This window comes from Carassius carassius, chromosome 28 (genome assembly GCF_963082965.1).
Source record: "Carassius carassius chromosome 28, fCarCar2.1, whole genome shotgun sequence".
Classification (NCBI taxonomy): domain Eukaryota; kingdom Metazoa; phylum Chordata; class Actinopteri; order Cypriniformes; family Cyprinidae; genus Carassius; species Carassius carassius.
The window spans coordinates 6762970-6777570 of NC_081782.1; the positions used below are offsets into that span (position 1 = coordinate 6762970).

Consider the following 14601-nt stretch of genomic DNA (forward strand, 5'->3'; position numbering starts at 1 on the left):
AATCTTTTGCATTATGATATCTCAAGAGTCTGTGGGAGTTCAATGTAAAATCATACTTCTCATGTTTGGTGTAAAAATGTCTTGCTTTGTGTAAATAAACCTCAACAATGTAAATGTGTGTCCTTAAGGCCGTAAAAGGGGAGACTAAAGACACTCACTGTCATTACAGGTGACCCCAGTCCAGCCAGGTCCACATACACAGCGATCCCTCTCTGATGCACACACTCCTCCATTAGCACAGTCCTCACAGCTCACACCACAGTCGTCACCGAATGAACCCTCCTCACACACTGATACAGAGAGAGTAACATATTCATACGTCCTTATCTCTGTATGTTTATGTCACAGTTTATGTTAACATTCTGGGTTTCTCGTACTAATCTTGCTGATGACGGTCAGCTCCTCTCTCTCTTCAAGGTTTTGTGAGTTCTCTGGGTCGTAGGTGTATGTGTCGTCATCATACGGTCTACTTAAAGCAGCGGTGTAATGCAGCAGTTGAGGGGGGCGACGGAAAAACAGGTCCGGCAAACGTAGAACTTTCGCCTCATCTTCACTGCCGACAACCTCTTCCTCTTCCTCTTCTTCGTCCTCCAATTCCCTCTCATAGAGAGCTAAACACACAAAATAGGAAAGAACAAAAAGAGACGGACAAATATAGAGACAACTAATTGAAATCAATTATATATTTTACTTTATAATGAAAAAATGAAAATATAAAATATATAACATTTTACATAAAACAAACTAATGCATATAACAATAACATTTTGCTAAAAAAAATGTCTTTTGGGTGTTAATAATACTCTGGTTTATAACTGCATTATGAAGTCTGTGCATCACTTCCTGACTATGAAGTCAACACTTCATAAAGCCAATTAAACTTGTACTCACGTAAGCATGATTTCTGGTCGTGGTCCAGTCTGAAGCCCACCTGACAGAAACACTCATATGAGCCCAGCGTGTTCACACAGTACTGAGAACATCCGGACGTCTCGGATACACACTCGTCAATGTCTGAAGAGAGAGATTCATATTAAAACAGCTGTCATGATACACTAAATGTGCTTAAGTAAATCAAGTCAATTTATGAGGAAAACTAGGAAAAATATCTTAATTTGCGAGTATGTTAAAAAAGGATGGTTAAAAAAGGGATTGGTTAAGAGAGGATCAAACAGGAAGACATGAAACTAAACACACACCATCACACGTGCAGCCGTTGGGTGTGTATCCAGGTCTACAGCTGCACTCATAGCCTCCTGGGTAATTCTTACAGTAGTGACTACAGCACGCCTCCCCGTTTTCACACTCATCAACATCTGTGGACGACACACACAAATACAGAAGCGTTTTCTCAGAAGAAGAAAAACATTATGTAACATTAACACTAAAAAGCAGGTAAATATTTGAAGACTCTAGACAACACAAAGTAATAAGTAAAGTCATTTTTTTATCTCATCTGAATTTTGAAGTTAAATTATTAATTTTGTTGTTGTTGAATAATAGAAAAAGGTGGATATTTTGTTGTTATGAGTATGTCTAATGGTTAATTAGGGATTTGTGGACATTTAAAATTCTGTCATTTTACCATTATTTAATTGAATTGTCAAAATGCATACCTTTAAACTGAATTATGTAAATTAATATTTTACCATTAATTTCTGAATTCCATTTATTTTACCTTATAGTAGTAATATAGTAGATAAAGCACCATCATCCTGTACATTTTAAGTTAATTTACCAAAGATGCATTTATAAATACTATTCTTGACATCACAGGAATAAATTACGCTACTGTGAAAAAGCCTTAGGTCACTAGTATTTTCACCAACAAAAATGGTTTAAAGTCAGTCATTAATATCTTTTACTTTAATTTTTCAATAGGAAATATCTATTTATATTTCCAAACATTAATTTTGCCATTAATTGTAATAATCTAGTGAGACTTTTTATCGTAGCAAAGCTACAGTACTGTAAAGGTTTTTAGCACTTGTTTAAAAATGCAGTTTTATTATGGATGTGCATGCTTTATTTGATGTCTATTAAACTGTTGAAACAAACCCACCTGCTCCCATTCTAAAGCTTGGAAGAGCAAGGATACTTTTTAATATAACTAAAAAGAAGAAAGTCATATACACCTAGGATGCATTGAGGGGGAGTAAAACATGGGCTAATATTCATTTTTGAGTGAACTATCCCTTTGAAATCTCACCAACCCCAAACTTTATAATTGTAGCAAATATACATATAATTCTTAATCTACAAATAACTACATTTTACATGGTGAATTATTTTTTTAGACAACCATCAAGTGGGGCCCATACCTATACACGTCTTGAGGTCATCAGCGAGATGGTAACCTTGGTTACAGGAGCACAGGGGCCCACTGGTGGTGTGCTCACAGTGATGGGAGCAGCCCCCGTTGTTTTTCTCACAGCCATTCACGATCTCCATCTCGATACCTGAAGGATACATCATTCTACATTATTAACATTCACATTTATTCATTTAGCAGACGCTTTTATCCAAAGTGACTTATAACTGGGGAATACATAAAGCGATTCATCTTAAAGAGGCAAATACACACAGACATTTTTCATAGTATTAATAGTTTATATTAATAGTTTTCATAGTTTAAAGCATTGTTCATATAAGTACAAGCTAGATAGGGAAATATTAAAGAAAAGAGAATACAAGGTTTTTTTTTTTTTTTAAGGTTGAAGTCAAATAGCGATGAAAAAGTTGCTTGAAGGATTAAGACTTCACTGATTGGTGCACGTCAAAAAAACTGACCAATCACAGACTGTTTGGCTCCAGTAAACCACATACACATGTCAGTGGACTACTGGGATAATCTAATAACTGTTTTCTAACGTATTTTAAGTTCTCCACCTAATATTACACTAAAAGAATCACAGAACACATGTTAGTGTGTGTATTTGTACTCACGGTAGCACTGTTTCCCATCAGCACCCAGTTCGAATCCTGGGTTACACACACAACGGAAGGATCCCGGCATGTTAACACAGCCATGAGCACATTTAGTCTGACCAGACACACATTCATCTATGTCTGGGAGAGGAAATGTTTGGGTAGTTAGAAGATATGTCAGTGAAAAATTTAAAATGTACAATAAATAAATAAACACAATGTATTCAGTTAGGATACCAGCAATATGAGTGTGTGTGAGTGTGTGTGTGTGTGTGTGTGTGTATGTGCGTAAGCATGGCAATGCATGTGTGTGTACAGCAGGGGTCAGAGACTCTTCATGGGGTCAGCTGAGGTTGTCTCATAAAGTCTGGGTCCAGACAAACATGTTTATCTATGACTTTTACACTAGCCTGCACACATAGTAACTAACAGCAGATCGTTATACCAGTAATATTCTGTGTGTGTGTGTGTGTGTGTGTGTGTGTGTGTGTGTGTGTGTGTGTGTGTGTGTGTGTGTGTGTGTGTGTGTGTGTGTGTGTGTGTTTTTGAGCAGGACCTAGATGGGTAGTGGAGGTCGGTTTTATGGCACAGCTGAAGAGAGATTTTCTACATATGCATGGGTACATGTCATGCACTCGAACCTTCACATCTTTTGAAGTCAGCTCCCATTTTGAATCCTGATCTACAGCTGCACTGCGCCTGTCCATTCACATTACTGCAGATATGAGCACATCCGCCGTTATGCTCCTGACAGGGGTCCTTCACTGAGAGAATAACACAGCATACACACACAATAATCATCACAATATTACTACAGTAAGTCAAAGACAACATATGTACTGTATGTGAACTCACATTCACAGTGTTTGCCATCTCTTTTGAGCTGGTAGTTGCTGCGACATTCACACTTGTACTGCTCGTTCCCCAAATCCACACACCTGTGCTCACAGCCGCCATTCTTCACAGAGCAAGAGTTCACCGCTGGAAAATGTCATGTACACACACACACACACACACACACACACACACACACACACACACACAATGCATGTAATGATCGAAAATCCCTCTGTAGTAACCGTAGCTTTGCTAACGCTCCAGCCAGTGCTGTTTTAGTATCAGTGATATACTAGTGTAGTTTTGGTTAATATTTTGAATTAGATTTTATATTTATATTTTCACTTTACTTTTAGTTAAGGTTTCAGTATTTTAGTTGTGTTTTTGTCATCTGTATTAGTTTTTTTATTCATTTTATTAATTACTTTAAATTTATTTTAGTACTGCAACTTAAGAAATAAAATAAGAAATATTGCCTTTTTATTTTAAAGTTTGCTATTTTATTTTATTACAGTTAAGGTTGATTTTATTTTAAGTAACGTGCATGTTTTTTATGCTTTTAGTTTTAGCTAACCATAATAATCCCAGTTAGAGCACATAAAAATCTTTGAAATCTGGTAATGACAAACTCAGATTTTCTGTTCGGACAGGAAGTAAGGAAAACTTTTATCATAAAGGGGAAAACATCTCTGAATCAAATCCAGTTTGGAGTTTGTATATATATTGAGAGTTTTGGAAGGTTCTCATTCCTTCTCTCCCGCTCTCTGTCTGATGATGTTTCCATGTCGTGTCAGAGTTGGCAGATTTACGGAGTCTTAGGGGACAGGTCAGAGCTGTTGTCTCACTGTGATGGCATCGCCAGGCCTGTCACAGGGTGATGACACATCCAGACTCCAGTAAAACAGGATAAAGGCTGTTTTAGGGTGATGAGATCGGCAGAACTAGAGCTCTCTTGCTGTGTTAACACTGTTTGTTGAGTTTTAGGCAGCCTGCCGTTGAATGCATCGCTACAGCTGATAAACAGATGTCACTCAAGACTGAGACAGATTCCCCACCACGAACCGTATGTGTGTTTGTGAGCATGTATGCATGTTATACAGATCTTACCTATGCATGTGTGAGCATCAGCATGAATGCGGAAACCCTGGCTGCACTCACAGTGGTACGAACCGAGTGTATTCACACATATCTCCTGGCAACCACCATTCAGCTCTTCACACTCATCTTTATCTGTTGGGATTGCATGCAACAAATGAGACAAGGTCTGCCTTGACCTAAAAATGGACTAAATTAGGCTGACACATTTGGTCGGCACATATTCTTTCTTTAAATACATTTATTTATATTTGTCTTATTTATTTGTTTGCTTGCCTTTACATGTGTTTATGTATTTAAAGCCATTTAATTATTAATGTCCTTAATTTTATTCATGAATTTATTCATTCATGTCTTTAAATATAAAAATCTAAAAAATAATACAAAATAATTTTAAAAGCAGCACAAACGCAAAATGCAGTTCTGAATATTTTACTTACTGTTTCTATGCTAGTAAGTGAATTCCTTTATCTTTTGTCAACACCCTTCCAAAAAGTTCCAGAGTTCAGTGAAGGTCTCATATTGTAAAATAAGAGGACTTTTATATATAACATGGTACTTAATGACTACCATATCTATAGACAAATGTTAATCCTAGAGACTTATGACAGTACCAAAGTACTTTTTGGTCATTTTTGTTATGGCTGGCACATTGAAACATTGTGTTCAATACATATGAGTTGCCATAAATAGTAAATGTCAAGCTGTCACTGTGAGGAATGTGCTTAAATACAGGAGATTAATGGTGACAAACCATGTTTCACTCCATCCAGTTCTTGACTGTTTTAACAGATGTTTGCTTTTAAAAGCTTGTTTATGCACACAAAATAAGGGGAAAAAATTAAGGATTATATGGACATTTGAGTTAAAGATGAGTCTGTAGTGGACAAACGTAAATAAATCCTACACATGAGCTTATGACATCACAAGAAATGTTATCTGTTAAAACAAAGACATGATGTCATTGTAGATTTATTGTCATTAAGTCTGGTGTCAGAATAGAACTGACCTGTCAGAAGTCAGTTTGTTTTTTAAGAGAAATATAACTTTGATTCTAAAATATTAAATGTCCCTGAACCAAAGAGCTAATGAATGATGTCTAATCCAAATGCAGTCATCTATGTGGGTCAAGTGCTTTAACATACAGCCTGCCCCATGACTGGATTACTGAATGTAGTTCATTAGCACCAATTAACCCTTTTGACCCAAAAGAAATCAATTACAGCCGTCTGACAATTTCCACAAATCTAGAGCAGCCCCATCTGAGAGATTTAGTCACTTCATGTTACAAGAAACACAACTCAGTGACTATGTAACTTCATTACCCAGTAAAATGTCATTGTGAATTTATAATAACTTACTGGATACTAGTGGAAATCATCCAAAAAAAAATTTATTTGAATTATTCACACAAGTACCTAACCTGTAGTGATTTTAGCATCAGCATTACTGTTAAATCTATTATACAGGATCCTCTCTTGAATTTCTCTCATTAAATTAAATTTATTTTTTTACAACAATAAGTTGATCTACATATAACAAAACATCTGCATTTCTGTGTTCAATCCCCCAGCTGCCACGTCCCTCTCATACACCTGTTTCTTCACCTGTAGCCTTTCAGTCCAGCGGGACTGAGACAGAAGGCCAGATCATCATTCTCACACCTAAACACTAACAGCTGAGATGGACACAGATGTAAAACCGTCTCTCTCAGCGCATTCAGAAACTACAGCCCACCATACACACTTGCTAAACAAGCTCCCAATTCATTAACATTCACAGGATGGATTAAAAAGTGAACAGAGAGCTTTAAAAACTATACTCTTACGTATGATCATGACAGTTTAATGCATTACTGATCTGATCATAAATGAGTCTGAATGTTTTATGGTGAATGCACAATATTATACAGCATATGATTTGATTTACTGCTGCTCATAGATATTCATATTTAGAGCTCTTTTCTCAGATGGTGGCTTTAAATGGAACACTCTGATTATACAAAGGTTAAATGACTTTAGAAAAATGAAATAAACTCAAAGGATGTGAGTGTTCACTCACCTTGGCAGGATTTCCCATCAGCTCCGAGTTTCATGCCATCAGGACACCTGCAGTAAAAACTGCCAATAGTGTTACAGCATGTGCCTTCACATCCTCCGTTACCGTCCGCACACTCATTTATATCTGAAAAGACAAGAAAGAAAGAAAAAAAGAAGAAATAGTTGTTGGAATAAAGAAAAAGAAAACATGTAGATGCTTCAAATGTACCCAAGCTATTGTAATTTTTTTTATAATTCAGTATATATGTTGTTATTTAAAGCACGTTAGGTTATAACATTTTACTTCACCATCCACCTGGAAAATCTTTCTTTATTTTGAATAGATTCTTCTTTCCAGCATGATGTTTAGAGAGGTGAAAGGCTTTTTGTAATAAAGTTTCCAGTCTGATGTCTTCAAATAGGAAATTTTGTGGTCACTTCAACATGCTTGCAAAAAAATGTCATCACACAGACATAAACGAATGTACCACACACAAACAAACACACACCAGCGCTCAGACTAAGACTAATAAGTCCAAGCTGCTCCAAACAACTGCCTTATGCACAACCGCTTCTCATCAAGGAGACACAAGATGGGTTTTGAAACAGTGAAAGCAAAAATGTCTAAAAATAAATAAAAAATGTATGTGTTTTTCTGTAAAGCCTCAGAAACCAAGGATGGGTCGCCATAACAAAGATCCAGGCCACACCCACACTTGGTTTCTAAGGCAACACAGCATCACCAGATGAACTCCACATCTAACTCTTTAATATTAGAAACATTATATATATTATTTATGATTCCTTTTTCCACATGAGGACATTCTCAGATTCCCAAATTTAGGAGACATTTGACAGCTTTCTGATCTTGTGGAGTCGTGTCTCCCTAACAACCTTTGACTCTATGGCACAGCACTGACCTTCAGCAAACATCCAATAATAATACAGAGTGCTGACAACATCTTTCCTGTGGAAAGACAAGAACAGATTTACAGATGTACTGAGGAGTTACGCGCTCTATCTGTGGTTATTCCATTAGAGAGCTCAAACAGGAAGTCAAAGCAAGATAATTTATTATTAGTAGTTTTTTAACAGACATTTTTCCTGGGTTACTCCGAACAGCACGTTTCTTTTAATCTGACTTAAGAGGCAGAGGAAATACTTTAAATGTCTTTTAGTATCTAAGTGTGTCTAAGTGTTTGAAACAGACTGAAGAGTGAGAAATAGACAAAAGCAGAGTGCAAAACCATTTGTGGTGTCTAATGTCTTTGAGTTTAACATCTGTAGTCTGGAGTAAACAGATGCTCTACACATAGGGTTTGCAGCATCATGAGGGTAAGTAAAGGATGACAGAATTTATTTATTTTTTGGGGTGAACTTTCTCTTTATGTGATTTCACAAATTAGAATGTGCCTGGAATGGCTGAAATGCATCTTGATAAGGACTGACTCTGAAATACAGACACAAATACACCTGAGAATAAACATCCATGCTGACTTCTGTTTAGTTTGTTTAGGCCCCTGTTGTCCATGTTTCATACCTGGTGATCATTCTCTTTGTCATTTTAAATCTTTCTACATCTAGACTTGTTCTGTATCCAGACCTCTGTCATTAATCTTGGTCTGGCAACAAGGAACAGGAACAGGATAGAATGATGAAATACATCTAGAACAACATCAATAACAAAAAAACAGGAAATGTACAGCAAATGGAAAGACTGTTTAAAATGTTATTGAACTGATTTTGTGTTGTGTAATATTTAAACATCCGGCCATCATTTGTGTCATTTGAAGAACTTTCTGAACTTCTGTATATTGAATTCCATAAAGAATATATTTCAAGTGGAATGCGTTTTAGTGTTTTCCATTGTTTTTCTATATGTTCTATGTATGTTTTTTACTGGTGGGCTTGCATCTCGAGTCTTTTGTAGCACCTCGTGTATAAACGGTTCTAAAAATGCTGAATTTAAGTTTAAAAAAAGAAGTTCCATAAAAATAAAAATAAAACATCTCTAGACTGGCATTCCACTGTCTCAGTGTCTCATATTTTGAAACACAAAAACATGTTCTGTATGGATGGCCCAAGAAAGTTTGTTAAAATTGACTGTATTCTTTGTTGAATAGATAAACTGTATTCTTTGTTGAATAGATAAAAAATATAGGATATCACATAAAGTGATATAAGACTATTTAAAAATGTCAAATAAAAATAAAAGTATAACAAACATAAAAATAAATTTCTATATAATGTAATATTTGCACAATAGTTTATGTACTTTAAAGGATTAAAAATTTTCTCACCCCCGTGTCATCCAAGATATTCATGTCTTTCTTTCTTCAGTCAAAAAGAAATTAAGGTTTTTGAGGAAAACATTGCAGGATTCAATGGTGATCACCAGGTTTGAGGTCCAAATTGCAGCTTCAAAAGGTGTCTACACGATCCCAGCCGAGGAATAAGGGTCTTATCTAGGGAAAAGATTTTTCTTAAAAAATTATAATAATTGTATACAGTTTAATCACAAATGCTCGTCTTGTACTAGCTCGACTTCATGCATAACGTAGTCACATTGGATAGGTCATATGTGACATACAGTGGGGGAAATATTTATTTGATCCCCTTCTGATTTTGTAAGTTTGTCAACTTACAAAGAAATTAAGGGTCTGTAATTTTTATGGCATGTTTATTTTAATGGATAGAGACCGTAAAATTCAGAAAAAAACATCACATAAAGGTTAGAGATTGATTTGCATTTCAGTGAGTGAAATAAGTATTTGATCCCCAAGCAAAACATGACATAGTACTAGGTGTAGAAACCCTTGTTGGCAAGCACAGAGGTAAGACATTTTTTGTAGTTGGTCACCAGGTTTGCACACATCTCAGGAGGAATTTTAATCCACTCCTCTTTACAGATCCTCTCTAAATCCTTAAGGTTTCTTGGCTGTCTTTCGGCAACTGGAAGTTTCAGCTCCCTTCACAGATTTTCTCTAGGATTGAGGTCTGGAGACTGGCTAGGCAACTAGAAAAAAAATAATTGTATTTTTTAAATGCATAGAATGCAATGCATACATCAAAAATAAACATTTAATTATTACCCATTGTTTCTCTGTCTGTACTTGTACTGTGAATAATGACAATAAAGTTGACAGATGAATTAAGTGCATTTAAGTGCCATTCAGTTGGGGTCTTAAATAAAGCATTTTCTGAGATGCACATTAAACATTAAACACATAAAACATTTAAAAATGTATCTTTTAATTATTGAAAATTAAGCAAACTTAACTTTTTGGTAAACAAAGGGGATTTACTATTAAAAACAAAACATGGAAAAAAATGTTGTGTGATTAAACCTTAAAAAAAAAATGTTATATTTTTTTTTTTGTAGAAGGCTATGTACATTCTGCTGAACAATAGTAATACATATATGGCAAATAATTGTCTTTAAATTAAACCGGACTTTTATTTTGACGGGTTGACTTGCCTTTACAGTTCAGTGTACTGTATGTGCTAGATTTACTCAAATCAAACGGTCAAATGCTCATGAAGAGACTGTCAGAGCAGTTCTGGAGATGTTGTTAATGTGTTCACGTTCTTATTTAGTGAGACAGCAGACGCTGAAATTACCGTGAGCGTCACGCGCACTTCAGTGTGTGTGATAAAGGAAGATGCGCTTCTGCTCCATTCATTAACAGAGACACGCAGAACATGTAGGATTCATATTTAAATAGACTTTTCCGGCTTAATATTTACAGATATTAGTCCACATCGTGATTTGATGTAAGTGCAATGACCTATTTTTGATTAATTCATTCAAAATTTGGCAAATTCCATGCCATTTTGACTGAAGAAAGACATGAACATTTTGGATGACATGGAGGTGAGTAAATAATCAGGAAATTTTTATTCTGAGAAGTTAACTAATCCACAAAAAAGACATAATAGAAAATGTTACTGGAGAGTCACATTTCAGTCACAAAACTCACCAGTGTGATTCTAAGTAGTTAGCATTGCTTCAAGTCAAAATGGTCCAACATTCAAGACTCTTCCCATGAGTCCCTCGATGTATTGGATTGTTCGACCATTCATTCATTCATTCAGTTATATAAAACACATCTTACACTTATTATTTCCATTTGAATATTAAGAAGTGTAACATATTAACTGATAGCCATAAACTCTGGGCCAGAGTGAAGCGTAAATCTAATGACCATAGCTATCTTTCCTGGGATCTCAGTTTGGCCGCAGTACAGCACACCTAATGCGTTCAACAGACGACAGATGACAAGACCTCACAAGGTCCCTACATAGTGTCTTTTTCCCTTCAAAATTGGAAAAGAGGATTATTGTCACAATTCAACCATATAATTTAAGGCAGAAACTCTTACTGCTTACTGTAGGTCCTAGATTTTAAATACCCTAATGAGTCTCAAAGGAAAGGTTATGAGGCATTTTCATACTCTTGCATTCCTTTTCTCTACTTTTTCTCAATGTATGGTTAAGTCGTTTGGTTATCTCTCAGGGTTATAAATGCTTTGAGGAAAAGCAGCAGTATCTCAGGAATATCCCCTGTCCTTTCATTGGGAGATCCTCTTTAATGGTTTAGACAGAGGAGTTACAAAACATTCGAAACTTTAAGCTGTGTGCTCTATCAGTGAAGAAAGTTTTGTGTATCCAGCCGCTTTGTCTCAGCATGTAGTGGCACGTGTCTTTTGTTGTATAGAGATTGCACAGATCACTGCACTTGGCCCTGTATTATATCCTATATAAACAAACAGATTCAATCCAGGCCTCACATTCAACCATGACTTCTTTTCAACCAGCAAGGGAGAATAAAACATCTGGCAAGCATTTGCACATTAATTACATATTTCCGCAATTAACGGACGATCAGTATACAGCTACCAACAGGATGTTTCCATATTCCATCAAATATTAAATTAAATGTGTCTGCTGTACAGACCCCATGAAAGAAACTGACTATGAAAATAAAACAGACACAAAACGCATTTTTGGGAATCATTATATTTGTTTCAAATTCCAATAAAAATACCACTATTTCAAATACCATTCAAAAGTTAGGTCAGTAAGTCTCTTATGCTCACCAAGCCTGCATTTACCTGATCAAAATACAGTACAAACAGTAATATTGTAAAATATGATTATAATTTTAAATAACTGCAGCCATTACTCCAGGCTTCAGACACACTATCCTTCAAAAATCATTTTAATATGCTGATTTGAAACACATCTAATTATTTTCAATGTTGAAAACAGTTGTGCTGCTTACAATTTTTTGTGGAAACTGTGATACACTTTTTTCAGGATTCTCTGATAATACAAAGTTCAAAAGATAGGAATTGATTTGAAATATCTGAAATATTCTAAATGCTTTTACTGTCACTTTTGATTAATTTATGTCTTCTGGTCAAATGAAAGTATTAATTTATTTGAAAAAATCTTGAGCGGTAGAATACAATATACATAAATAAATATGCATTAGCCAAGCAATAATCAATTACATGTTAACACAAACATTTCTCTACATATTCTGTACTGTGCTATCAAGGCTATATCACTTTTGTGTATATTAATGTGTCCTCTCAGGAAATATCTAATATAATGTTAATAATGAAAGCCCTATTTAGTCATAAACCATTAAAAAGCAATAGAACTTCCATTTAATAACTCATATTTCATAACACTGAATACTGACAGCTGACACTGTATGATCTTTAGAAGTCCAAAGGTTCTTGTGTTAAAAGCAAAAGAACATTCCAGCACACACACACAACTAGTTCCTGTTTCTCCACAGCAGGATTTGGTTTCTCTGTCTCTCAGCTGAGATCACCTGCCGAGTGGAGATGCTAGATTCATTTTCTTCTCAAGTTCTCACTGGAATAACGTTTTAAAAATGCCCGACTTGCTGCATCATCGAGCCCGTCTCAACAACAAGAAGATGTAACCTACTGTTGATCAGGAAACTCACTCCTCACTCACAAGGTCTCTGTTTTCAATGCCAGTGATTTCATTGCCAGTGTTTTGCTTTTCAATAATCCTTCAAACCGAATTTCCGTTTCAACAGCCCGTGTCTGCCAGAGCATCCTGCAGCAGTGAGGCTCTTGTTCAAATATGAGTTTCTCACTAAACCAGCATATGGAGCATGTCAATACGAGTTCACTTAACTAAAAGGGATAGCTGTCCTGGTGGGATAAGCATGCTTTTGAACAGCCAGTGATCTATTCAAAAACCTTAATCATAATTTACAAACCACTAAGTCAAAGTTTGCACGCATGCACATATTTGTGCTGGATCAGAACATTTCATGTCTTGATTCAGAGTAGATGACTGAACTGAAGCATAAAGACCAGAATGGAGCAGTGAGAAAGTGGAAAACTGGAAAAACAATCGACTCTTTCTTAATACTGTAAATACTGTAGGTTCTGTAAATGTTGATCTCATTGTGCATGATTGATCAGGACATGTTACTCTGAAGAAAAAAAAATTTAATTTAAGCTCTTTACAGCTCTAAAATGACTTTTCTTTTCTGCTGACATAATCAAAACCATGCATTTGGGGAAAAATAATATTGGCTAATAAGGTCCAAAAAGGGGGGTTCGTAATTATGAGGGCGTAGAAGAATCATTTTGGGTTTCCCAATGTTTCAGTTCTTAAAATAATTATTTGAATGACAATTCTGTTATTAATTACCATTCCAAATCCAAACTGCTATGATTTTATATCTTCTGTGGAAAACAAAAGAGTGAGGAATTTTTGCATGTCTTTGGTCCATAGAATTAAAGTCAATGGGGTCTAAAACAACCAAAGTCCTAAAGGTCTGGAACAAATTAAGGATGAGTAAATGATCACAGAATTTTCATTTTTAAATGTAGTGAAAATGTTGTTTTTCATTCAATAAATACAGGCTGGGTATGTACTGGAATGATAACAAAGATGTCAACTTACAAAAGAATAGATGTCTGTGTATCTTTAAACAAAGAATGTAAGAAATGTGACCCAGTTTAACGGGGTGCCTAAATAAGCTGTTAGTGGATCAGGACCTCTTGAACTCCTCAATAGGCTCCAGTATTCCAAGAAAATATGTAGAGTCATGATGCTCCATGGGGTTGTAACTCTTAACTCCACTACAGGGCAAACAGGATGGGGCGAAAGGAAACCCTCAGGCAAACCGTATCAAACAAACTCAAACAGACACATCTTTAAACACTGTCTGCTCAGCACATATTGTAAACCCGTAAACAGGGAAGTTGCAGTAATGGACAGTGAAGAGCTTGTTTCCCACGACTCTCTTCCACCCCATCAGGAAGACACTGTTGTTTAGTAGAACCACACAGTTCTACTAAACACTTGAATGACACTGTCGGCTCACATGTGTGTCCTTTAAAGTTTCAGATCTGAATCACACCTCAAACTTTGGTTTGCCATTCATTTCATGAACTATTGAAGTGCAAAAAACAGCATGAGTGAAAATAACTACCTATAAGGCACAGGTGTGTGTTTTTAAAGAACATCATACATATTAAGAACAAGGATGAAAAACATGTTCTTAACCCTCAAGTTGTGTTCTGGTCATTTTGACCCGGAGAGGATTATCTTTTTCCCTAATGTTTTTTCATTGGACTAATATTTACTGACTTTGCTCAATCAGGGTATAACAATAAATTTTTTATCTTTTTGGGGGATATTA

General features: G+C 35.7%; 1 protein-coding gene across 1 annotated transcript in view; it reads right to left on the reverse strand.

Annotated features, from left to right (window-relative positions):
• megf6 (multiple EGF like domains 6) overlaps positions 1-14601 on the reverse strand; it is a 48075-nt gene that overhangs the window by 26582 nt on the left and 6892 nt on the right. The window contains exons 5-14 of the mRNA XM_059514027.1: positions 6922-7044; positions 4873-4995; positions 3784-3909; positions 3570-3692; positions 2947-3069; positions 2322-2459; positions 1200-1316; positions 892-1014; positions 378-611; positions 159-290 (exon numbers count right to left, since the gene is read on the reverse strand). Coding sequence (XP_059370010.1) covers positions 159-290; positions 378-611; positions 892-1014; positions 1200-1316; positions 2322-2459; positions 2947-3069; positions 3570-3692; positions 3784-3909; positions 4873-4995; positions 6922-7044 — 1362 coding nt within the window. The remainder of the gene's footprint in view (positions 1-158; positions 291-377; positions 612-891; positions 1015-1199; positions 1317-2321; positions 2460-2946; positions 3070-3569; positions 3693-3783; positions 3910-4872; positions 4996-6921; positions 7045-14601) is intronic.